Source organism: Sander vitreus, chromosome 7, assembly GCF_031162955.1.
Source record: "Sander vitreus isolate 19-12246 chromosome 7, sanVit1, whole genome shotgun sequence".
Classification (NCBI taxonomy): domain Eukaryota; kingdom Metazoa; phylum Chordata; class Actinopteri; order Perciformes; family Percidae; genus Sander; species Sander vitreus.
Window position 1 is genome coordinate 28037035 of NC_135861.1, and position 27653 is coordinate 28064687.

The window sequence follows — 27653 nt, forward strand, 5'->3', positions numbered from 1 at the left end:
CAGCCTGAATATGAAAACTCTCTGGTTCTGTTGGGATTTCGGAGTCTCAGAGTCAGCGACTCTGCCAAATTCTGCTTTGCATGTTGCGTAGTTGCAGTTTGAAAAACAGTTTTTCGTTTTTTTTTTTTTTGGTTTGGCACAAAACTAGGCGGGCCAAAATCTATTGTGAGCGAGCCTAAATTGATATGCGGGCTGGATCAAAATTAGTGAGGGGGCCAGATTTGGAACGTGGGCCTTGAGTTTGTCACAAGATACACCTCTTACTCCCAGTGAATCTACCTAATTATAAATAAATAAATGGATATATGGAGTATAACCACCTCCTCAACTACCACTGCATGCTGAATACAAATATTAATTATCTTAGCTGAAATAAATCTGCCCTCAGGTGCTTTTTGCAAGCACTGTAGACAAACATAAATAACCCTGCAAATAAAGATAAAACATTTCTTTGAATGCATAAATAATAAAAAGAGTGCATATTCCAAAAAAAAATAGTTTTGTAACTTTTATGTATCCAGGGAAGGCTTTGTTGATCAGGCCTCAGCAGCATCCTCTCAGTGTGATACAGTTAAGCACAATAAAGATGAGTTTGTTCAATATTTTATGCCGCCGCTACCCAATGTTTTGCTTTTCCCGACAACACCCAGACCCACAAATAATACACTTACTTATTCAACAAGCCCAGGGTGCGCTATTATTGAGCCCTTCAAAGCTGTCACCGCATGGAGAGGCACCGCTGCGCGACAACAAATGTGGAATTCAATTAACCAAAGCACATCTTGACCTTTGCTATCGTAACACCACATAAGAAGGTCGCTATTGTCATGCGTTGTATAACTGTGTCCTATATGCAAGCCCAACTGTTTGCGCAAGTCGGCCTTGTTTTTTCAAACTTCTGCAAGTTTTTCTCCCTATATCAGCAACCCTGTGTTCATAGTCTGCCTCTTCTCACTTTCTCTGTGTTACACCGCTTCACTTCTCTATTGATCAAACTTCTTTACAGGGGGTTTCTTTTACCTACCGTCTCCAGAGAGATGTATTGACGTACAAAGCTGCGGTTTGACATATAAATAATTTACACAGCGTCTGTGCTGTGCCCTTAAAATATGGAACAGAGCACCACAACAAGTGCTCATAAAGCATCAATGTTATAGATGTAACTACGGTCCAGTCGATTTCCTGCTGCACCATGAGAGGCTTTTCTAAGCCAGATGTGTGCGCCTGCTTCGTCTGCCCATAGCAGGAAATAATACGGAAATGAGTTGATTGATTGAGTGATTGATGTCTTGATGAATTTTTTTTTTTAAATGAACTTCATACAGCGCTCGGAGGGGACTACGGTTATTGTTCCATTTGAATTATTTACATCAATCCATGTGTAAATTCAACAATGTTCCAAATTATAGATGAACTGAAAACAAAAATGTATTCCTAATTAATTTGTACATCACTAAATCAAAACACAAACACAAACCATGCTGTGTATTGTAAATAATATATACTTGCAAAAAGGGGCAAAAAATACATTTTCAGTTTAGAAACATTTTAAGTCCCCCCTCTCTTGCCTCACAATAGTTTGGTCCACTGCTTGGTTTTCTACCTTTAAATTAAATTAAGGTAACGTTACACAGAAGTTCGGTGGGACTCGTCAGTAATTAGACTGGCGAGGCTGTTTTATTCACTTTAAACATCGGAAAAATGAATTCTTTTCTCTAATACAGATGATGCTGAGCTGAGAACTGAGCCTCCTAGCAAGCAAGCTAACTAATAACGACAACAAAATTATGTATTTTTCCACGAGTCCACTATGTTAGCAATTATAAAGTTACTTAGCTTGTTTGATAGCTTCTTGGATAGTTAGTTAGCTAGCTTGCTATCCACCCACTGTGCTTTCATGCTACACACTGGTTCCAGAAAATGAGCCGAACACTCTCATCTGGCGAGGGCGCATTCTATGCTGTGAATAGTGTGTGAATGAAACATTAAGTTGTTAAACTTTACTAATTTAGTGGCCAGCTGGTTGGCTAGTTAGTTAGCTAGCTTGCTTGCTAGGAGGCTCAGTTCTCAGTTCAGCATCATCTGTATTAGAGAAAATAGTCACTTGTACAATTGTGGCTGTATTATTTGTGTCCCCTTCAATAATTGCTCTTTAGAAATGTTATGTTTATTGTCCCCCTCATCTGTTGAAATTCATGCCCATGATCTTAAACTTAAGTTGTTTAGATATTAGTTGTAGACACTTACACCTACTAACTGCCAGGAGTTGTGTAGCCAACGGAACTAACGTTAACTGACGAAGCTAACGTTAGCTTGCTAACATTAGCACCCTGACTGAGGAGTGAAATATGAAAGAACGAAGGGAGATGGACGTTTTAAATACAGTTTGAATGGTTTATTATTGTGGAAATATCAATGTGTGAAGCAGGGGTCAGCAACATTAGGCACACATGCCATCATTGGCACATGGTAGTTCAACCAATGGCACACTAGCAATAAGTGTGAAAGAGAGATTTTTTGGAAATGTTCCAAATCCGCATGCCAAGTGACCGCTTTCACAGCCATTGGCAGGAGCACAACCTGTTATTTACAGTAGTTTAATTGACTTTTTCCCCATCCGCATTTACAGACGACCTGCCCTACTCTGCCTCTGTTGGCTAGTGCTCTTTGTACCTTCTTCACAGAATGCGGCGTTAGGCCTGTAATAATTATTACATAATTGTCTAATCGCTGTTTCTTTGTTTTATTTCTCCATGTATGTGCATATAAATAAAACAAAGTCATACCTACATTTAAAAGGTTTAGGAACAATCATAAGTTATGTTAACGCTCACATTAAGTGTTTTCTAGCACTCTGTAGGAGGGACACAAACCTATTGTTTATTTATGAGTAGCTGGTGCAACCCAATCCTGAAGCACAGCATGGGAACTTCAAATTAAAAGCATGTAGAGCCTGATGTAAACAGACAGCCTTGCCAGTACTCAAATATAACCCAAAGTTTTGTTTAGAGCCAGCGCAATTAGTCAGGGATACCCAGAAGCATTATAGTGCCAACATCTTCTTTGTTCCATTATTATTCCATGATTAATCAGAGAGATATTATATTTGTCCTGAGAGCTATTGGGTCAACATGCAAGTTTAGCAATAACATAAAAACTATGGAATGTCTCCATCTAGTGACTAAAAGGGTGTACACATTTATTTTTCTGTCTAACATGCTTTGTGTTCATATCTCTTGTGTGTTCCTGGAGAAACAAGGATCACTCAAAGAAACGGTACAATCTTGGGCTGATGGTAAAACAAATTCCAAGGTTTTTACAATATTTACCAATACGCAAAAGATATTAACATAAGGAGAATGTGGCTCTGTTCTGACTGCAGGATCACACACAAGTATGTTTGATGATCATGTTCGACCGTATCACTGCTATGGTGAACTAAGGATTGAAGCTGCTATAATCAATATTTTTATAATAACAAAACCTCAAATGACTGTGTATATGAAAAGTTGCTCGTAATGGCGAACCCGCAGATATTTATCACTCGACTCTGCAGTTCACTTCAGCTGCACGGAGCTTTATAACTCTCTTTATAACACCACTCTCGCCAGGCAGCTGTTTTTAGCAAAATAAAGTTGTAAAAACCCAGTGTACACTACCTGCTCAGCTCTTAACGACAACCAGTCAAAGTTAGCAGCTAGCTTGTAAACATACAGTGCGTTTACATGCAGTTTAAAAAGAAAATGCTTAATTTAGCTTAACTGAACAGCTTCGGAGTCATTGGAATGGTTATATGACTTTTTTCGAGTTGAATGGTGGTCGTCTCGCTCCCCCCTAGCGCCTGTGAGCAGAAAAACTACCCTTACTTACTACTACCTAACTTTCGGCCAGTCTCGCGATTTAACGAATTGCTTCACGGCACTGCACACATACAGGAACCGGCTAGCTATAAGAACAAGGTAGCGATGGAGTTTTTCACACTATCGTCATGGCTGAGCTGGCAAAAAAGAAGCAGAAAGCTAGGAAAGCATTGTCGGAGGAACAGAGAAAGAGGAAACGGCAGACGGACCGAGCGAGGAGTCAGACACAAGTAAACATAGGAGCTGCCAAATTTCTATTCCGAAGCTATAGGGGGAGCTCTATAGAGAAACCTGCGAGCAAAAAGCGAGAAAACAGCGAAGAAATTGCCAAAACTGCATAGCGTCCCTTTAAGGCAATACCCTGATTTCTCAAACGCCATGTAAACACCTTACCCCGGTTAAAATCGGAGTTGTCATACCCCAGCTAACAGACCTAGAGAACTCCTTCAGTAACCGGAGTATTCCTCCATGTATACACCATGGATGTATTAAGAGAACGGTATACACCTTAACCAGAGTAAGATCAGGTTAAACGTCTGCACATGCTCAGACTGCCCCTCTCTCCACTCTGCTGGAGTGGTTTTTGACCCGGAAATAATACAAATCGTTGCTATGATACAATAAAACGGTGTTGGCCAAATTTGCAGCGGGCCATCGGCAGCAAACAGCCTGCGGTCCATCGGTTTTACTCCCCGCCGAGGCAGCAGTGGACATCTGGAGATGGCTCAACAGATTGTCCATCTCGGGGCTGTCAACACTGTCTCTCTGCAAAATTAACATTAAGTTGTTTAATATTACTAATTTAGTGGCCGGTCGGTAATTTTGACATAGGTCAACTGGAAGAAAAAGCCAGTTGTGCGTTGAAAAAGCGCCTACCTACTGTACCATAGGTAGAGTTACTGCCCCAGGAGTTGTGTGTAGACCAAAAACATGGCTAAAAGGATAGTGAATAGCAGACTTAAATTAAAAAAATAAGGAATAGTTCAACATTTTGGGAAATACACTTGTCCTGACTTTTCATGTTTACACTTTTTTGAACTGATTAAACAAACAAGATACATGGAGCTCTAGAGGTGCTGGTAGGTGGATTTGGTTGCCTTTGGATGGAGCCAGACTAGCCGTTTCCCTCTGTTTTCACTCTTTATGCTAAGCTAAGCTAACCGGTTGCTGGCTGTAGCTTCATAGCTGTCCTAAAGAGAGTGGCATCGATCTTCTTATCTAAATCGCGAGAAAGCAAATAGGTGTATTCCCAAAAAAATGTCAGACTATGTCTATAAACCTATTTGTGGCTAAAGGCTCAAACATGTCCCTGCTCCCTGTGAGAAGGATAACCAAGTGTCATAATCAAAATTGAATTAATAAACCTGTGTCAAGTGACAAGTCAAAAATGTCAGTATTAATTGTGAGAAGACCCTCTGAGTGGCTCATTTTACAGCCCTTTCGTGCACACGTGTCACTGCGACCCCTGTGGAAGATGGCCGTGAGCAGTATCCGCATCTACACTGCCTGAGGGACACAGGGAGGCCAGGGAAAGTTCAGCAGCAGGTCACTCTTAATTGCACTGCAAAGGGCATTTCACTCTTTATTTTACATTTTACATTCTGGGGCCATCATCTATTTCTTGCCTCCACATATCCCCCTCTGAGGGGTGAGCAGCAAAGGTAGATAGATGTACAGGAGTCCTCCGCGGACTGAATGTTAAGCAGTGTGATCGCCTTAGGGGATATTCAGTGTTCTGCCGGTTAACATTGGCTGGAAACACATGATGGATTATTTAATTAATGCATATGAGAATCATCTGAATTTCATATGCATGTTTTGTGGCAGTTCTTTTTTTGTTTAGGCTGAGACAACTTTTTTTTTGTTAACACACAAATATCTTAAAATGCTTATTATAGCACAATATACCTCATTATGAGATTTATTTGCATAATGAATAGGTTGTGAATACTCCATCAAGCAAGTATTTATTTTCCAGATGTGGGCAGTGGGAGAAAGGAAAATGTTGATGAGGCTTTTAATTAAAAAGATGAGAGAGGATGGCAAACACTCGGAGGCTTGATGGAGGACTGGTGGGATTTCATCATTTCAAGCTCAGACTTTTGAATTATGAGTGTGTCGAACTGATTGCACAGCACTTTTTGCAAACACAGTAATGTTCAAAAGATGACTTGAATTACCTTTTTAAAGCCCAAATGCAAGAGATGTTTAAGAGAGTCCTGGAAAATATAAGTGGGGAAGTTTGGTGATGATAATTACCTAATAAGTAAGCGGTCAGTAAGGAAACAGTACAGCTTTATAGCAGCAGGGGCGGAGCCAGACGTTGGAAACATTCGGGCTCAACCCAAACTTTTTTAATGTTTTTTTTTCCTCTCCCATTTACGGCAGCTAAAGGCACTATTTTTCAAGATATTTGTTAATAGAATACCTACAAATCTGTACATCATTTGAGAAAAACATGATTTTCATGAACACATTGTTCTCCAACTGTCTTCATCATTCTGAAACCAGAACGAAACAAATATTAAAGAGTTTTCACTTCTACCACCTAAAAAGAGACACAAAATTGTCTCATGTTACTATTTTTAAGTTAGACTATACATAACATAGGTAGGGTAGGGATTTAACGTAAACAGCATTTCTAATCTTGAAACCTAGTTTTGTTACACTATGCTGGAGTAGAGTTCACAGAATGAATGCTGATATTTCTGTTACGATTAGGGAAATGGCAGACCCAAAAATGCAGAGACAACAGGGCAGTGGTGAGCTTGAGGATTTTATCAAATAAAAAGGGATACAACAAAAGGAGACCTGAAGAAAGCAGTCATGAAATTAATGTGTTTTATATGTGAATATATATATATTTGTTTTGTGTTGCTTGAGTCTGGAATAGAGGATTGTATATCCTGTACCAGACATTTTTTTTCAATACATTTCAATAAACCTGTTGAGGTTTATTAAACTGGCATACCGAGACAAAGGAGGTAGACATACACACACAATGATCTGACAACAGACAAAGACAACACAGAGACTAAATACACAAGGTAACGAGGGTGAAACAAGGGACAAGGTGACACAAGGGCTCAGGAACAGGTGAAACACATCAGGGTGGGGCAGACAAATCACAAAGGCGGGAAAACACAAGGCAGGAAGTAAAACAAGACATGACATGGGAGAAACCGAGACTACAAAATAAAACAGGAAACTGAAGCATAAAACATACACAAGGATGAAAACAGGATAAAACGCAACAGAGAACACAAGAGACAGTAAACGACAAGGAAATGGGGGGAAAAAATGAACACAATAAAACAGGAAAAACTATAACAGAAAATCACAACCATGACAATTTCCCCAGTGATAGAACTTTTGCTCTATTGATTTTCCAGTCCAGTCAGAGAAACTGAGGGGAAATGACACAAAGTTAAAGTTATTTTAAAAACCTTAACCTCCCGGGTCAAAACTGAAAATCACTTTTTCTAAGGTTTTTTGTCTCTTTTGGCGCTTTTTTCAACGTTTTTGGCACTTTTTTGACGTTTAACACTTCTTTTCACTACCATGTATAAACACTACTGACACCAACTCATTACTAGATTTACACTTACAGTATTTTTTGGAATTCATGGTCAATAAAATTATACCTAATTCTTGAGTTAAAAAGCAGATTCATGAATTTAGACTAAAATTAAAGGAGGGATAATCACAGAATGGCATATGTTAACAGTTTCGAAAAATTTCAATTTTTTTTTCAAATGCTAAAAAATTTAACAAAACACACAAAACTCAATGCAAGTATAGATTTTTGTTGTACTTGCGAAGCACGTTGTATGGAATGATCCATATTATTTTTGGGTAATCAAAATCAGGTAGTTGAAATGAAACCCATATTTCTGATATAGACATTTAGACAACAGGTCAAATTTGACCCGAAGACAACACAAGGGTTTAAAAAATTCAGGGCTTTTGAGAAAAAATTCGGGGACTGTGTTCTTTCCTAAATTGACATGTCAGAACATCTTACATCTCCTTTTGACCGGGATTTAACCTTTTTTGTTTCATTCTCCAAAGCTGCCACTAGAGGTCTCCATAACGTTACAAAATGGTTCTATTTTTCCAGAAAGATTCTCTAAAACAAATCACATTAAAACAAACATCCCCATGATCTTTCTTACTGGTTACTTTGCTGTTGATTAATGAGCACTGTCCCTGTAAAATAAACAAATAAATTGAATTCTGACCCATAAGGTCCCAGATGCGGGGAAGCTTGACATGAAAACATTTTGTATTTTCTCCATATTCACAGCTCTAACTAGCCTCTTAGTAAACCTTGAATTTATTCAGTCATGGTCTTGCCTCCTGATGCTTTATAGAAAAAGAGAAACTCCTCACGCAGTCAATTGTTGAACTTTTAAATTATTATTATTATTATTATTATTATTATTATTATGGATTTTTTTTCACTTAAGAAATAACAAATATTAGTTGAAGCTTCTCTTGAACTTGAAACCAGTGAAGCACCAGTACACAGACTGGATGTTGTGTTTGGTTTTGATGGTGGCAATGGTAACTTTGGGAACCTGGAGCGTGATTTCAGACATTGCTAACTGCTAAAAACAAAACCTACGCAATGTTATGTTATTAAATGAGAGTCACTGGTGTAATTAAGCGTGTATTATGGGGACCCTTGCAATTAAAAATGCTTGACAACATTTTCAGGACCATAAATACTTTCTTGCGTTAGCTGAGATTTATGAGTTTCAAATGCTGCGTTCAAGTACTCAAGAGACGAGAAGTTCAGTTTTTCTTTGGTGTCTTGAAACAAAATAATAAACTATTTGCAACATATTTCCCCAACTTTTTACAAAGTTCTTTTTTTATTTCTAGGCTATATTTTGACAATTAGTATTACTAGTATTTTTTATTGTTTTTGTTTAATTTTCATTATTTGTTATTATTTGTATAGTAGCTGTCGTAGTATGACTAGAAGCAAGTTGTTGTGGTTTGTAGGTGTGCTTTTATTTAACATCGAACAGCAGTGTACAGAAATGTGACAGAATGAGTAGAAAATGTAGACTCTATGCCAAACAAACAAATACTTAAACCAATAGTAAAATAACGATCATATACCAGGAATGATTCATCACATACAATTCCTAACAGTTTACTAACCAATGGTTGTCTAGTGTGGGATTGTCTGCGTGTGAAGTTTGATAGTTCCGACAGCCCTTGAAGACAACATTCATTACAGTTGAGGGTATCATGGCGCAGAAGAGGCCGAAGAGATCCGCAGCATCAAACTTTAATTTCAGCTCGATACTACGGCGTTAACTCGTTACACTCTTTAAAATTATTAACATCCGGTAAAGACAAATACTGGTAAGTTGACTAAAACTGTGTTGGCATGTTTTTAAGGTTATTTTCTTCCAAGCGGAGGACAGATTGACAGCAGCAGTAACGTTACGTTATGTCCGATAGGAACATCACGAGCGTTACTAACTTTGTATAAACATGACTTTTATGTTCTTTTAGGCGGTGAATTGAGGGCGTGTTAGTGCTTCTATGCAGACTATACGCTATCATAAACACGAAGTGGCCCTTTTGCACTTACTGTACACGGGTGTTTTGAAAATTGAGTCGATACGTAATGCGGCGGAAAGTTGAGTACAGTTAGCTAGACAGAAGGAACAATTTTTCGTGCGCTGTGTTGTTAGCATTAGTAGCTTTTAGTGACTCTGTGTGTGTCTTTGGGCCTAGCACTGCATCTGAGCTAACGTTATATCTAGCATTAGCTACTATATTTGAATATTATCACGGGCCAAACATGGCTTTGGAAAGAGACGTTTTTTTCTCTGACTGAGGCCTCACTGTGCTCAATAATGTGGACTTGTATGGCTGCATGGCCTGAGCGATGCAAATGTTTATTATAAATTATAATAACCAGTGGTGGAATGTAACTAACGTTAAGTACATTTACTCAATTACTGTAGGCTACTGAAGTAGCTAGCTACACTTTGAGGTACTTGTACTTTGGTATTTCCATTTTATTTCTACTTCTACTCCACGTCATTTATTTATTTATTCATTAGCTTTAGATACTTTGCAGATTTAGATTATTAATACAGGATATAAATCAATCTTTTATGCATTATGATGTGAACACATAAACGCATCACTTATTTTAATCCAGTAATATAATACATATGATTCTGAAATCGATTTATATTATTAATGTCAATGCCGTAATATTGCCTCAGCCTCATAGGCTCTCCCCCACTCCTCTCCTTGTTTTTACGACTAAATTGTTATATTAGCAGCCTATATGTATATTTTTCATGGAAGCGGTCTCAAAAAGTTAGGCAATACTAATAATATGAATATACATTAATAATAATAGATAGTTTTATGTGTATAAATTATGAAAGATAATCTCTGTGGACAGAATATTTGATACAACATGCATTTATTCTTAATCAGTATAGATGTTTACAATATTCGTATACATTGTAAATGCGTTCATGTGGTATTCACAGGCTTACAGTTTAATGTAGGAGACAGCCATTATTATTATTTATTATATCCTTATTTTTATACAAAATTATCTAAAACTACAAAGATGAAATTAAACTTGGCGAATGACTCATGTTTAAATACTGTTAAAACCCCTATTAGTAGTAGAGATGGTCCGATACTATTTTATGCTTCCCGATTCCGATACCTGAACTTGCGTATCGGCCGATACCGAGTACCGATCCGATACCAGTGTGTTATATATTTTATTATGTTTTAACAACTGTATACTACTATCCCTGTATGGATGTGATATTATTTCTATCTTTGTTATCGGTCTGGCTCAGGTTAAACTCTTTGTGAAACATGAATGCCACAGAACTTTCTTTTATTATGCAGTTTGACAGTCAGTTATAATGGAAAAAGAACATAAATAAACTACTTTAACGTATTTTTTCTTTAGGGCTTTATTACGTGGTATCAGATCGGTGCATAAACTCCAGTACTTCCCGATACCAGCGTTTTAGGCAGTATTGGAACATCTCTAGACAAAGGGCAAACATATGGCTAAGATGGCAGGGAACTGCTCCACACTTGACACAGATATCATCCACCTCTGGGTAAATTTCTGAGAGCCTTGATTGCGAAAAATGCAATCTCTGTACCACTTTAAACTGGGGTCATGTCCTTCAGCACCCTCTGGAATGCCGATAACACGCAGATTGCAGCGGCGGGAGCGGGACTCGAGGTCCTCCATCTTATCGGTCATTTGCTTGTTGGATGTAGCTAGATCCTTAACCGCCTTTTCTAGCGAGACGATGTTGTCGCTATACACATTGAGGTGCTGTTCCAACTCAACTATACGGCGGTCTTGCGCTTCAAACTTTGCCGTAAACCCCTCTAAGGAGGCGGCGATGGGTGCAAGGGCAGTATCAATGGCGGATTTTAGCTGACTGGTGATAGCTGTAGTCAGGTCTGACATCAAAACCATGCAGAGATTTTCCAGGTCGACAGGTAGCTTGAGAGACCCTGCTGCGGAGCCATTACCATCCGAGGCGGCAGGACAGGCCGCAGGTGTAGCAGAAGTAGCTTTAGTCTCGTTCCGTCGGCTTTTGGCCGCCATCGATGATTGAAAAAGCAAAAAAAAAGTCTAGTGCGTTTTAGAGTGAGAAAGTATGGGTTTTGTAGGAAATATAGTTAATAGCGTCGGGAGCCTACTCCACTGTGTGCCTCTCGCCTACATGCTCAACCGTAAGTCCATTTTCTTTTGCGGGGTGCGAATGTTCCACCTAAACAACTTCCTTCCGGAGACTATTTTGTAGAGCCACCGTCACTGCGTCCGGAGCTTAGCGCCGGCCAAGACGATTGTGATTGGTTTAAAGAAAAGCCAACAACCCAGTGTTTTTTGTTTTTTTTTCCTCTCCTATACTAGAATGTATAGTGTGGTGTAGCCAGACGTTACTCCACAGCGTTATGGAGTAAGGTCTGGCAATGCGAGAATAACTTGGAACAAGGCTTATCATTGAAACATGAAATACTCTTCGTGATTTATTGTTAAAAAAAGGTCTGAGTATGAGACTAACTTTTTTGCAATGTTTCCAGACTGCATATTCAGAACAAACTTTACACTTCGTTGCAAGAATAACCAGTGTTGCAGTGACTTCTCAGATATAATTGTGGATGGGTGTAGTCTGTATGACTTTGGATTACACCCAAGTGTGATGTAGCGTTGCACAGGAGTGTAATGTGAACTGATGTATTGCATCAGGTGGGGGCATTGCATGGAGCAAACACTAGGTGGCGACACAGTCAGAATTTTCTACTGGGTGTACGTTCACTTTGAGTAAATGTGCTTCTGACATCAAAAAGATAGTTTGGAAAGACGATAGCCGCCTGTATACGAGAATGCGACTGTCTTTATAATCTCTCTTTTTAATAAACTGTCTGTACACTTACAAAGTTCTCAATGCTTCGGTTAACATGTAGGGACCCTCATTATGCTGCCGTTGAAGTGTGGTGATATTTTGAGCCTTTTTAGTGGTATAAATATGTGGTATAATTTGTTTTTACTTTCCCTGTGCCCCGAATACTAGCGTTGTAAGCTAATCAGCGGTCCGCGCTAGCTTGTTTCAAGCTACAAACACATTCGATTAGCATGAAAACATGTCCCAGAGAACGATCAAGTGGGTACACATTTGTTAATAACCCCTACGTTCGTTTTGCGCCGGAATTGTCCTTTAATGTAACTTTTGGGATACATAGTGCACTTTTTAATAAATTAACTTTATCGGTTATCAGGCAAATAAAACGCCAATACAGATAATCTGCAAACTGCCAAAAAACAGCCCGATAATCGGTTTATCCCTAGTCCGTAATGTCTTGTTTTGTCCACAGCACAAATATATTCAGTTTCATAGAGGAGTGAAGAAAATATTCACATTAAAGGAGCTGGATTAACAGGATTTGTATGTTTTTTTCTTAAAATATTACTCAAGTTCATACTCGATTATCAAAATTGTTGGCAATTAATTTAAAAGTTGACAACTAATCGATTAATTAATTCATCTTTGCAGCTTTAGTGCTAACAAAACAGAAAAAATTTATGTAAAAATGTATTTAGTTGAGTACTCAATTCTTTTTAACAAAATGTGCTGTGTGATATTTTTGCATTGCTATTTTGGAATCTGGATATGCGTTTCATATTTTAGTATTGATAAGAACTCACTCACTTACCTGATCTAACATGATCTTTTTCATGCAAAATGTTTCATCTCCCTTTGTGGCCGTTTCTCCGTGTTCATGCACTATGTAGCCATTCTTTTTTTAGGGTACTCTGTTCTGTCCCCATCTTTGTTATTTTCTAATAATTTCACAAAACTGCAAAAAAAAAAAAAAAAAATCAAACCAACACTACATAACATTGTTATTGTAATGACAAGATTTTTTTTTTAATTGTTGCTGAACATCGATTTAGATTTTTTAAATATTTTATGTTAAAATGCAAATCACATTTAATTTCAATGTAAAAACGGCCTCTTGCTCTTTTTGAACAAGACTTCGAAGTCTCAGATCATTCTTTGATTTACTCATTAACTGATGAACTGAACTAATTGTTTGTTTATTTGATGTTTACATTTCACTTGAGCATGAAACCGTTCTCATGTTTCACTTTTGGTTGGGAAGTAACCTTCAGTTTAAGCTATGATCAGTCAGTGCGTTTACATGCCAAACTGATTATATTCGGGTTAAGGCAATACCCCGATTTCCCAAACCCCATATAACACCTTACTCCGGTTAAAATTGGAGTTCTCATAACCCGGTTAACGGAAGCACAGAGCAGCCATGTTGGATTTTGTGGTCTCCCACCTTTCCTTCGGGGGGCGTTCCGCTTGCAATATTCGACTGGGAACTTGTACATTTTGACTTCCACGTCAAATGGAACACAGCACTAGCCTCGTGCTGGCCCCCCTCAGTGGGGGATGAGATGAGTGTGGCGTGGTTGCCTTTTTATGGCCGGGCTCAGCTGTGGAGAACCACGGGGTCACTCCACTCCGGCTGCCTCGGACCCAGCAGCCCGGAGCGACAGCAGTCACAGCAGCTGTCTTGGCGTGGTTGTTAGCCTAGTACACCAATCTGAGCACTGTTGCAGAAAAAAAAAGTCTTCAAGGTTATATGCTTCTTTTCACATACTCTGTCATGTACTAAGTTGATATTCAAAGCAGCCTAAGCTTGACACTTGCAAACTAAGATATTAAATATGAATAGCCAAGGCAATTCTGTACACAGTAAAGCTATTCTACTGAGATGGCAAAAATGCAAAACAGTGTTGAAGCCTGTATGCAAATTGTATTGTGGTGGTAATTCCAAGCTTGCAGCTAGGGGCAATGCTAGCCTTTAAACCAAGAGATAGAGGACACACTGTAAGCAGCTTCATGTAAACTGGGCCTTTTGTTGATTTACCCCTTTCACATGCACAGAACAGCACCTGAATAAACATTATACACTCACTGAAAACTTGGACTCTTGGAAGCCAGGTGGTTTGTCTTTTGAATTGCAATAGAATCCATCCATCCATCCATCCATCTTCGTCCGCTTATCCGGGGTCGGGTCGCGGGGGTAGCAGCTCCAGCAGGGGACCCCAAACTTCCCTTTCCCGAGCCACATTAACCAGCTCCGACTGGGGGATCCCGAGGCGTTCCCAGGCCAGGTTGGAGATATAATCCCTCCACCTAGTCCTGGGTCTTCCCCGGGGCCTCCTCCCAGCTGGACGTGCCTGGAACACCTCCCTAGGGAGGCGCCCAGGGGGCATCCTTACCAGATGCCCGAACCACCTCAACTGGCTCCTTTCGACGCGAAGGAGCAGCGGCTCTACTCCGAGCTCCTCACGGATAACTGAGCTTCTCACCCTATCTCTAAGGAAGACGCCAGCTACCCTCCTGAGGTAACCCATTTCGGCCGCTTGTACCCTGGATCTTGTTCTTTCAGTCATGACCCAGCCTTCATGACCATAGGTGAGGGTAAGAACAAAAACTGACCGGTAGATTGAGAGCTTTGCCTTCTGGCTCAGCTCTCTTTTCGTCACAACGGTGCGGTAAATTGAATGTAATACCGCACCCGCTGTGCCGATTCTCCGACCAATCTCCCGCTCCATTGTCCCCTCACTCGCGAGCAAGACCCCAAGGTACTTGAACTCCTTCACTTGGGGTAATAGAATTGCATGCATAAATGGCGGCATGCGAATAATGCAATTAAAAAGAATTAACGTTTTATGCTCGGCCCTTAATCGCATCGCGATTAACGCGTTAATGCTGACAGCCCTAATATAAAAATATATATATATATATATATATATATATATATATATATATATATATATATATATATATATATATATATATATATGACATTCCCATCAGTCTCAGCTGATCAATTTGTGTTTGGTGTGCTAATTAGCAAATGCTAGCATGCTAACTAAACTAAGAGGGCAACAATTGCAAACATTTTACCTGCTAAACATCAACTTGCTAACCATGTCATTGTGAGCATGTTTGCATCATGCTTACAATAGCATTTAGCATGTCTGTAGACTCTTAGTCTTGTTCCTGGATGTTTTAACGCTGATTCAGTAGGTTCATTTAGTCAGAGAGTTCCTATTTACAGTAGTTCTTCTGATTGTCTGTCTACAGATACACTAGTAACATGGTTCCCAAATACAGTAATAGACAAGGCCAAAAAAGAAAAATTGCAACTTCTGTGTCTGTCACGTGATGCCATGGGGCCCAAAACGATTTTTTTCCATAGAAACCCCCAGTGAAATGATTCGTTTTACCGTATTTGATCCATTAGGTCTGATCATGTTGCAAAGTCTAGAAGAGTCTCACGATTAAATCGTTTAATCCCCATTTAAGTTAGCGGAGCACTAAACCGGAAGTAGCCGGCTCGGCTGGAGGAAGTCTCTAGCGTCTTTGCTCTATGGGCCACACACTGCGGAGATAGTCCCGAGCATCCGGGTAATTTTAGACGTGGCATTTGAACTTAGACCTTCTTATCAACCAATTTAAGGAATAGAAAATAACACCCACCACCTTCCTCTAGACTTTTGTCCTGCTGGATGCCACTAAAGTTCTCTGACACTGTACTCTGCAGTGTTTTTGTCCTGAATATAACTACAGGTCATGAGTTCAGCTCCTGGAGCAGACAGGCTTATACTGTTATAGTAAGTGATTAAAAAGGGCATAGGGTCCATTTCTCTTCGATGCTGGCTCTTACACTGGTCTCTCTGTACTCGTCAGTCATAGCAGTGAGATTGTTTCCACACCTCTACTGTTTCCCTCCCTCTCACCTAACTAGCATAAATTTCTGTCGGCTATTCTTGGATCTGGTTAGGAAACACACCGGTTGTAAGTTGCTCAATACTTCTGACTGTTGCGGTATTAAGCTAAATCATGGCTTTGCTCTTTGTGATAATGTGTATAAAAGATAAAACGGCTAAAACATGTACCTGATGTAATAGTTGACTCCAATTTTTTTCATTCTTTGTAACAGAGGGCAGTAGGAGTAAGAAATCGCATACACAACTGAGTGACAGGAAAGCTCACGTCTATGTAAGGAAATGCCATTATCCCCTCTTAACATAAAGGGAATCACTTACACAGAAGTTACACTGTGCATTTTTGCAGTTACGTGCATGTGTGGGTTGTGAGGTCGTCCTGTCTGCCTTTCAGGAGAGCAGTTTGATCCCTCAGAGGTACAGTATGTGCACCGCTGCATTGTTGAACCCTCGTGTGGAATGTATAGTGCTTTGGCCAGAGGACGAGGGGCTTTATTGCAACCTTTAAACAAATCGCTGTAAGAAGATACCTGTGTATTTTCAGAAGATAATCCTCAGACAATGACAAGATTCCTAGAAAGGCCTTCAACGTAGGTACCTACTAAGTCAATAGCAACTCGTCTTTTACAGTATGTTCTAGTGATGTAACCGGAGTGAATAGCTGAAATGTAATCTCCAATACAGTACAATATCAAAATCCAATATACTTTTGATTAAACAGCCATGAATGATTTAAGCAGTCTTTTCAAAACCTTATCAAGGGACAAGGTAATAGATTATCATGTGGTGTTTCACTAAAATTAGATTTTTTTAAAGATTTTTTGGGGGGCTTTTTCCCTTTATTTGAGGTGATAGTGGATAGGCAGGAAAGGTGGGAGAGAGATGGGGGGGGATGACACGCAGCAAAGGGCCGCAGGTCGGATTCGAACCGGGGCCGCTGCAAAGGACTCAGGACTCCAAATTTTGTTACATTTATGGCCTTAAGACAAAAAATATGAAATATGCAACAAAGTTTCCACATTTAGCACAGGGCTTACAATATTCTTGTATGTTGTATGTTTTTTCAGTCCAAAACTCAAATATATTCAGATTATGGCTTTAGTTATCTATATTGTTGCTGATTGTTTTCTCAATTAATTGATTATTCGTTTCAGTCTATAAAATGTTAGAAAATAATATCAAATGCCCATTACAATACTAGAACTACTAGAACTCCATAGTGATGTCAATTTTTTTTTTCAGTCCAAAACCTAAAGATATTCACTTTGCAATGATATTAAATAGAGAAAAGCAACATATCTTCTGAGAAGCTGGAACAAACGATTAGTCAGTCATCAAAATAGTGTTTATTTTCTGCCTTAATCCAGTGATTACTTCTGCTGTCGCCAGGGGGTACACTTGGAAAGACTGTGGAGCAGCTCAACTAATTTGGGGGGGGAAATAGATTTTTTTTTCAGCTTCACTCTTAAGTAGTAGTACAATTTCTGACCAAACCAACCTAAATATTGACTATTATGAAAAATTTAGCATTATCTATTCTTCTATAATGAATAGTGTTATCCATTTAAAACATACATTGGTAATCAATGAAGGGTTATGTGTATGTATGTTAAACTGACAGGGCTGTGGGGGGTACCTCAGACCAAAAAGGTTGGGAACCACTGCCTTAATCGACTAATCATTGCTGCTCTAGTTCAGTTTACTATAATAATGTAAGACAAGGAAAAGCAGTAAATTGTCAAATTTCAGTAGCTAGAACTCACATATTTACAATTAGTGAATTTCTAACATTTGTAATTGAACACAAAGTGCAGCTAAATCTCATAGCCAACTGTAATGCATGTTAATGTACAATTTTACCATTCGTGCCAGTTCTGAATGTTGATTGAGAGTATAGTTTTTGGCCCTCGAGCCGTCCCTCTTCCTGTTGGTCAGCTGGGATCAGAGCAGGTCTGTGCTACTTTGGTAACCTGACTGCAGAACATTCTGACAGGAAGCTCTGTGGTTTGTTCTGCTGATGGTGGTGAGGAGGCCCGGGCTCAGCTGGCTCCTCTCAAAGACCACTTACTTACGCTGACTGACCACCGAGACATACCAGTGGGGGGGAGAGCATGTTAGGTGTTCTCCCTAAGCCCCCGGCCCCCACCCCCCTACCCACTCTTGCCTGGAAATGGACACTGCTGGTGTATTTATAACCCCTAAGCCCAAGCACGCTCTGTATCTTAAACACAGTAAGAAGCTGGAGCTCAAATGTACCGAGTCACGCTGAGATTCGCTAGATTCTTCTAGACTGTTGTACGAAACGTGCCTGGAGGCGCTCATCAGGTAGGAAAAAGAGCAGTTTTAAGGTTAAATAAAACAGACTAGATTTTTTTGTAAAAAAATATAGCATAGTTTAGTGGGCTGTTATGATTCTTACATGTTTGGTTGTATAGTTTATCAAATAACCACTACTTATCAGTGAAATTAGCTGATGGAAATGAATTTGTTCTTTTGTTTGCTTTTAGGCATTTCATCTGGCGTCAGAGGTTGTAGAAATGTAAATGTATACATCTCTTTTGCTTTTGTTCTTTGCTTTTTTAACTGTAATACTTATATAAATGTTGTTAAATGTTGTTTTAAATGTTTAAATATTGCCATCCTTCCCCATTACTGACCACTGTGTATAGATTTGGTTTTATAGGTTTGACAACATGCTATTAGAGTTGCCACAATTAGTCGGTTACTTGAATCGTCAAGCATCAGAAAATTAATCGTCAGGTACTTTGATAATCTTCAATCATTTATGTAATTCTTCAATCAAAAATGCCCAAAATCCCCCAATGTTTCAGCTCCTCAATTGGGAGGATTTGCTGCATTTCTTGGTCTTAAGTGATTGTAAACTTAATATCTTTGGGTTTCGTACTGTTGCTCTGTCAAAATAAACAATTTGAAGACCTGGGCTTTAGGAATCTGTGATGGGTATTTTTCTCTATTTTGTGACATTTTATAGTTGCGGCCCTACATGGTGTGTAACATATACGTACCACGTGTTGGGTTGGAATTTGATGTATGTTTCTAATGTCTTATCAGTTTTAGACAAAAACATCGTTCTGACCACAACCTCCGGAAACTGAGACACCCAGAGGAGAGATGGAAAAGCCAGTCTTGCAGACACAACCGTCCACCCTGCCTTTCTTCGACACGGCCCATGCCTTCAACCTGCTGCGGGGGATCCATGAACTCCGTGCTGAGCGCAAGTTTTTCGACGTGACTTTGTGTGCCGAGGGCCGCGAGTTCCACTGTCACCGCACAGTGTTGGCCGCTGCCAGCACATACTTCCGGGCCATGTTCGCAGGAACTTTGAGGGAGAGCGTTATGGACCGAGTAGTTCTACACGAGGTGTCAGCCGAGTTATTGGGCCTGCTGGTGGACTTCTGCTACACCGGACGGGTCACCGTCACCCAGGAGAATGTGGACGTCCTGCTGAAGACGGCCGATCTGTTTCAGTTCCCCTCTGTCAAAGAGGCCTGCTGTGCTTTCCTGGAGCAGCGGCTGGACGTTTCCAACTGCTTAGAGATCCAGGACTTTGCCGAGGCCTACGCTTGCCGCGAGCTGGCGACCAGCGCACGCCGCTTTGTCCTCAAAAACATAATGGAGTTGGCCAAAGCGAAGGACTTTGAGCGGTTGCCGTGGAAGCGCCTCTTTGAGTTTCTGTCAGATGACGAGCTTTGCGTGGACAAAGAGGAGGCAGTTTATCAGATCGCCGTGCGCTGGGTGAAGGCTGACCTCAAGCGAAGGCTGCACTACTGGCCCGAGCTCCTACAGCAGGTGCGACTCCCTTTCGTCCGGAGGTTCTTTCTGTTGGCCCACGTGGAGAGCGACCCGCTCGTCTACCTGTCGCCCACCTGCCTCCGCATGGTGAACGAGGCCCGTAGCTTCCAATCCTGCGAGTACGACCGCCACGACAGGCCCTGCCACCGAATGCGGCCGCGGCCGTCCACGGGGCTGGCCGAGATCCTGGTGGTGGTAGGAGGCTGCGACCAGGACTGCGATGAGCTGGTCACAGTGGACTGTTACAACCCCCAGACCGGACAGTGGCGCTACCTGGCCGAGTTCCCCGACCACCTCGGAGGGGGCTACAGCATAGCTGCCCTCGGAAACGATATGTACGTCACAGGTAAGTTATTCAGAGAGAGAACGAGTTATTCAAAAAACCTTTCTACACGGTATAAATATTGAGGTCTTGCATGAAAACTCAATGCAAATTTCCACTAATGATGTTGAAAGTTGAGGAAATCAATAGGAGTATAGAAAATGTATGTATGAAATAGGGCTGTGCAATTATTCAAATTTTGATCGAGATTTCGATTTCGGCTCCTCACGATCACAAAAACAATGTAATCGAGAAAAACACTTATTTTGCACATTACATTTTGCAAGTAAACTATTACTTTGTTGTGAATGAAAAAAAACTGTTAAAATGGAAAAAAGGTTTTAAGGGAAATTTCACAGTTTAAGGTGTTTTCCCGGTTGATTTAACTGTTTCACTGATAATAAAATAATAATAATAATAATTGTGAGCCCTTGTATAAATGTAGCCCAGAGTATAATGTACTTCATCTTGAAGTTAGACTTCAGCTTTATCTGGTGTCCCACTTACTGGAGGACAGGCCACACAGACAGTGTGCAGCGGTTACAGTTGCCGTGTATATGAGAGTCACCGTAATGTGAACACTCCAGTCAGTCGATTTTCATTCCCGCTCCTTCATCTTATGAAATGGCCGTCAGGCTGTGCTTATAAATAAACTGCAGGCTCCTTGGCTAGTGGGTCTCTCTGTGGACGAGGCAAAGGGAGGCAGGACATGGTGTGCTGCCAGGACAGCAGTGGTGTTATCATCTTCATCGTGTTTCCCTTGAGTAATAATCCCAGACCTTGACTCAGAGCTTGTGTCTCCTGCAAGACCTCAAATTTAGCACTGGTAGCTTACTCCTTTGATGACAGAAATAACAGCAGCATATGACTAGATAATGTTGACAGGCAGATTTAGATTGTATGTCATAACCTTTTATTTTACATAAGTATACAGTATAATTGTGTCAAAGTTAGATACAAATGTATTAAGAAGGTACTTAAGGCTTTTTTAAGGGCAACAAAGTAGCAAGTAACAAAGTGTGTGTGTGTGTGTGTGTGTGTATATATATAAGGTACTTAAGGCTTTTTTAAGGGCAACAAAGTAGCAAGTAACAAAGTGTGTGTGTGTGTGTGTGTGTGTATATATATATATATATATATATATATATATATATATATATATATATATATATAAATAATTATTTTTAGTTATTGTGCACAGCAACTAGGGATGCACCGAAAATGAAATAATAATAATATAAGTGAAAAGACTGAATACATTTTACCAAACAATGACGTTTTTGATGACACTATCAGAGTGAAAGGCTCGCACACTTTAAGAATGCAGCAAATATGTCGGCAGTGTGGAAGCACAGTCAAAACTGTCAAAGAAATGGCAATATTTAATGATTCCGATCCTAAATGCGGGAAAAAAAACCCGCATCCAGTAATTGGCCATGTTTTTCATCACATTCAGTTTTGGCTTCGGCCAACAAAATTCATTTCTTTGCACCCCTAGCAGCAACAAATGTAAATCATTGATGCATATTAACCGTAAAGACACTGTCTGTGTCCTCCAGGTGGCTCCGATGGCTCTCGTCTCTACGACGGCGTGTGGCGCTACAAGTCGAGCGTTAACGAGTGGACAGAGGCGGCACCCATGCTGAAGGCCCGCGAGTACCACAGCTCTAGTGTGCTGAAAGGTCAGCTCTATGTGGTGGCGTCGGACAGCACTGAGCGCTACGATCACGCTCTGGACTGCTGGGAGGCCTTACCGCCCATGCTGCACGCCATGGACAACTGCTCGGTCACCACGTGCAGTGGACGTCTGTATGCCATAGGCTCCCTGACCGGGGAGGACACCATGGCCATCCAGAGCTACGATGCAGACTCCAACCACTGGGCCATGGTCAGCTGTGGACAGCTGCCGCCGTGGTCCTTCACACCCAAAACTGTGACCCTCAAAAGCCTCATCTACTTCATCAGGTGAGGAGAAAACATGACTTGAGTATTTCACTTTTATGCTACTTTATACTTCTACTCAACTACATTTGAGTACTTCTTCCACATCTGAACGTCAAAAAGTAACGTTACCTGAAAACAGCGTGCAGTTTCTTTTTAGCATCTCACATCACACTTTCAGTCACTATGACCACTACTACGGTCAGAAACATTGTGGCAAAATATGAACAATAACGTCGCTGTCAACGGGCTTATCTGCTAATGTTAGCTACCGACCGTTATCTTGAAACCATCCAGCAAATAGACGGTACCGTAAGGTGCCGTTACCTGAAACCGGTGATTTAACGTCACCGCTCATTTTGCACACAGTTTAACAACAACAACATTACTAGCTACGTTTTTCATGTTGGTTTTGAGCGGTATACACCCCCACTAACCTGGAAAACTGTTTTAAATCAGTAACGTTAACACAGCGTGTCGGAGGAATACAGCGTCTCCTGCAGCGGGGAGTCAAACGCAGAGGGACCGTCACCGCAGTGTTCGCTAATGTTAGCTTCTTGTCTCATCTGGGGTCTGATGAACAGTAAATTCATCAAATCCAGTGTCTACAACGCTATTTTCCAATAAACTGTAGCTGTCATATTTCACGGGACCCATGTGAGTGCAGATTTCATGTCGCGGCTTTCGTCGTTGCATTTCCCATCTGCAACAATCTTGTTTAATACTGGACCAGTGTCAAAGATTGTTGTTCCCATCAGTCACTTAGACACAAAAACATAGGAAAATAGGGTCCAGGTTGAAAAAAACGGTAGTTACCCTTTAACTTTTTCATTTAGTAAACTATGAGACTCATGTTAGTCTTCTTTTCTGCCCGGTTTCGTACTGTAAGAAATAACGAAACAAGATTGCACTTTATGGAGAATGTGGTGCTTTTGTAAAATACAAAATCAATGTGCAAAATATCTTAATCATGTTATAGAAGTGACAATGCAAAGGTAAAGTTAGTCAGGAGTTAAATATACAGTTAAATTATTATTATTTTAAATGATCTGTCTCACTTACATGTAGAATACTGGGATGTGATTCATTATTTAAAATGAAATGTTTGTATATAGTCCAACGACGCAGTCAGCAAAGTTTGCATGTCCACATTTGAAGTGATGATTGTTTTGGCTGCAGCTTGACTTTGGTGTGTCTCTATTTGTAGGGATGACTCGGCCGAGGTGGATGTTTATAATCCTCAAAAGAACGAGTGGGACAAAATTAGTCCGATGACCCAGGTTTGTATTTCACGTCTGGCACTAGTCTGCCAGCATGATTTATTATTAGTAACTGTTGTGATCTGTAATTCTTCTGACCAGTGAACAGAAGTGTCAACAACACCGCAGTGTGCCCAAAGATGAAAAATAACAACAGCTGCTTGCTGTGCGTCACTAGTTGTTGAATACAGTAAAGGTGATGCGTGAATGAAAGTAGCCTTTTTAATGGCTTCAGTTTGATAACTTCAAGCTGTGTTTGCAGGGAATGTAATTGATTACTGCCTTTTGATAATATGACATCAACCAATCAGACCCAAAACTGTCAAAAGGCAGAAAAAGGTTGTCAGATGAGTCCAAAGTATAGCTAAATAAGTCGATAAATAATCCTATTAGTTGAATAATTAAAAAAGGAGTCTAAAGGTGCAGCCTCTAGCTCACCCTGTAAGAGCGTACGCCCCATGTAGGCTGAGTCCTTTGCAGCGGCGCAGGTTTGAATCCGACCTGCTGCCCTTTGCTGCGTGTCATCTAGGCCTGCACGATATTGGAAAAAACTTACATTGCGATATTTTTTTCTCCTGCGATATATATTGCGATATGAAAAAAAGACAAATTTTTACAAGAGGACATAAATAGCCCTATTTAGAAATACTAAATCATTCTCAACTACTGGGGTGATTTTGTAGGGGAGTGCATCTACAAAGAAAATAAAAAAAGGAAATGTTCTTATGTGAACCAGTCTTTGTTGAACTTTAATGCTTTACAAAAACCAAAGCAAGTAAGCGCTGTGACTACTCTTCTGAAGTGATTTTGGAGAGGGACATTAGGAAGAAATACACTGGTTGACTGACATGACACCATTGCATTCATATATCAATCCAGGCTAAAGTGAATGATATTAATAATGTTGTGGTCGACTAGCGGGGCCTGCCTTGGTTGTTTGATAAAATGATTAAAATTGATCATGATTGTTGGTTTGCTGTGCATGCAGAGCCTGCATGTCACACTCTTCAACAAACTTGTGTATCCAAGAGCACTAAAATCAGTGTAAATTACGTTATATCAGAAACAGACTGCTGTTGTAGACTAGTGTTACGTTTCCAGCGTCGCAGCTCCGAACCATAACGTTAGTTGGGACAGACGCCTTGTTTCTTTAGGCTAACTATGTTAGCTTTAGCCTGGCTGGTAGCAGCTTTCTGCGGTAAAAAATGGCCGGGATACGTCGTGATTACGTTGCATTAATCAGGTGATTTAGTTTAGCTTCATTCCCCATGGAAAAGCATGTGCATCACTGTGTCAGCGGCAGCCGCCGCTGACGGTACTTTTCTACACACAGGAGAGCCTCACTTCCCATAACACCCCCCCCCCTCCCCTCCCGTCGGACTAATGTTACGTCACATGACCACCTTTCTTAAAGGGGAAGGGTCGTCCGGTAACAATCATGTAAAAGGAGAACGGTGAAAGTTTACTTTTTTATCAAGCAGCAAAGAAGTTGTAGCGTCAACATCGCAACGTCCTGCGATGTGACTATCGCGCATGCGCACGTCGCGATGTAGACGATGAAACAAAATATCGTGCAGCCCTAGTGTCATCCCCCGTCTCTCTCCCCCTTTCCTGTCTATCCACTGTCAGAATCTAATAAAGACAAAACCCCCAAAAAAAATTATCTTAAAAAGAATTATAAAGGCTAAGTCCTTTGCAGTGGCGTGGGTTCGACTCTGACCTGCGGCCCGTTGCTGCATGTCATTCTCCCTCTCTTCCCCCTCTCTTTCTCCCCCTTTCATGTCTTCAGCTGTCCTGTCAAAATAAAGGCCCGAAAATGCCCCAAAAATAATAATAATAAAAAAAAAGGAATTATAAAGCTTTTTCATTTTCCTTTGACTTCCTTTCACTTGTATCTTACATTTTCCTACCGTTTGTTCTTGATCTCATTTCTTTTATCCAGGTCCACGTTGGAGGCAGTGTGGCGGCCCTGGGCGGTAAATTGTATGTGTCTGGTGGCTACGACAACACATTTGAGCTGTCGGATGTGGTGGAGGCGTACGACCCGACCACCCGCTCGTGGACTCTTGCCGGACGACTGCCTCAGCCCACATTCTGGCACGGCAGCGTCAGCATATTCCGCCAGTTCATGCCGCAGGTGTCCAGTGCGTTCGAACCCACCGACATACCCGAGTCGAACGCCATCCACCTGCACCGGCACCAGCGCCCACACGCGCTCCACAATCTCAACAACAATCCCATCCAAAACCAGAACCAGGATGTGAACCCGGCGCACTGAGTTTGGGCCCAGAACCCCATGTTGACATTTTCAGTGTGTTCTCCCTCATTGTAGCAGTCTGTTGACTGGCTGAGTTACAAAAGGACCTGGTGTTTCTTAGCCCCGTTTGGTCTCACTGCGTGGGGAGACCGTCCCGGATGGATAGCAAAGTTTAGTCAAAGGTGGGGGAATTTAACCAAATCCAACGGTTAGTGTTCATTCACACTAGATCAGTTGGCCCGGCGATTCGCCGCGGGAATGTGCGGTGGTGAGGAGTATCACTAAAAAAAAAAAAAAAAGGCCCATTTTGTGACATCCTGTTGTATTCTTTAACCACCCCCCCTGAACTGTGCTTTGTGCTGGAGCTTGTTGCAGGAAACGGCTGTTACACAAACTCCTCGCTAAGGTGCAAATGACGGCATACGCTCATTTGCATATTGGTGATGTCATCGTGCAATTATTTGCATAAAGCTTAGTGGATGTCGGTTGCAGCGAGTGATACGTCACAAAAAAAAAAAGAAGCTAAACCTGGAGGTGCATTTTTATAACAATAACCGTGCCCATTTTGAGACAGTCTCTACTGGAAGGCATTCATGGTGTTGCACAAAGCGACAGAAGTAGTTGATGTGTGAAGAATAAAAAAATAGGGCGAGAGAGAGAGGACAGACCATGGCTCTTTTCTCACCTCCACAAATCTGAACAGTCATGGCCTGAAGTGAGTGTGAATGTCAGATCGCCATTTACAGAAATTCTGGGAAGCGTACTGGCAGCCTCATCCTAAAGGTCTTTTCTCCTGTAATACCAAAAATATACTCAATATACAACACTTTCAATGAAGCACAAATGTCACCTTTGTGTTGTTTGTCAAAGTATTTTTTTATTAAGTGCAGCATCTTATTTGCCCCGTTCTGCGTGAAAGGTCCTATGACATGCTGCTTTTTGGCTGCTTTTATATAGGCCTTAGTGGTCCCCTAATACTGTATCTGAAGTCTCTTTTATATAGGCCTTAGTGGTCTCCTAATACTGTATCTGAAGTCTCTTTTATATAGACCTTAGTGGTCCCCTAATACTGTATCTGAAGTCTCTTTTATATAGACCTTAGTGGTCCCCTAATACTGTATCTGAAGTCTCTTTTATATAGGCCTTAGTGGTCCCCTAATACTGTATCTGAAGTCTCTTTTATATAGGCCTTAGTGGTCCCCTAATACTGTATCTGAAGTCTCTTTTATATAGGCCTTAGTGGTCCCCCTAATACTGTATCTGAAGTCTCTTTTATATAGGCCTTAGTGGTCCCCTAATACTGTATCTGAAGTCTCTTTTATATAGGCCTTAGTGGTCCCCTAATACTGTATCTGAAGTCTCTTTTATATAGGCCTTAGTGGTCCCCTAATACTGTATCTGAAGTCTCTTTTATATAGGCCTTAGTGGTCCCCCTAATACTGTATCTGAAGTCTCTTTTATATAGGCCTTAGTGGTCCCCCTAATACTGTATCTGAAGTCTCTTTTATATAGGCCTTAGTGGTCCCCTAATACTGTATCTGAAGTCTCTTTTATATAGGCCTTAGTGGTCCCCTAATACTGTATCTGAAGTCTCTTTTATATAGACCTTAGTGGTCCCTTAATACTGTATCTGAAGTCTCTTTCCCGAAATTCAGCCTAGAATTACAGCCACTAGAGCCAGTCCCACAATGAGCTTTCCGTAGGACGTGCCATTTCTGTGTCTGTAGGTTTAAATGCTATTGAGGAGGAGAGAGGGGGGGCAAGGTGGAGGGTGGGGGTGTGGCCTAGACCAGCTTGCCGGGCAAAGCAGAGAAAGGGGAGGTAACCTTTCCCCTTATGATGACATATAGGGAATAGAGGG

General features: G+C 40.8%; 1 protein-coding gene across 1 annotated transcript; it reads left to right on the top strand.

Moving 5' to 3' along the window:
• The first annotated feature begins 9102 nt into the window (after positions 1-9102).
• On the top strand, positions 9103-27036 carry klhl21 (kelch-like family member 21). Its single transcript, XM_078255782.1, has 5 exons — positions 9103-9239; positions 19273-20359; positions 21895-22300; positions 23484-23556; positions 25478-27036. Exons 2-5 carry the CDS (start codon positions 19333-19335, stop codon positions 25811-25813), a joined length of 1842 nt encoding a protein of 613 aa, XP_078111908.1. The 5' UTR covers positions 9103-9239; positions 19273-19332; the 3' UTR covers positions 25814-27036.
• Positions 27037-27653: the final 617 nt, after the last annotated feature.

What these genes read in the sequence shown, in the direction of transcription:
- klhl21 (XM_078255782.1), top strand. Translation starts at nt 19,333, where the DNA reads ATGGAAAAGCCAGTCTTGCAGACACAACCGTCCACCCTGCCTTTCTTC. An exon ending in AAACGATATGTACGTCACAG is followed by an intron (nt 20,360 to 21,894) that starts GTAAGTTATTCA and finishes TGTGTCCTCCAG; the next exon opens with GTGGCTCCGATGGCTCTCGT. An exon ending in AAATTAGTCCGATGACCCAG is followed by an intron (nt 23,557 to 25,477) that starts GTTTGTATTTCA and finishes TCTTTTATCCAG; the next exon opens with GTCCACGTTGGAGGCAGTGT.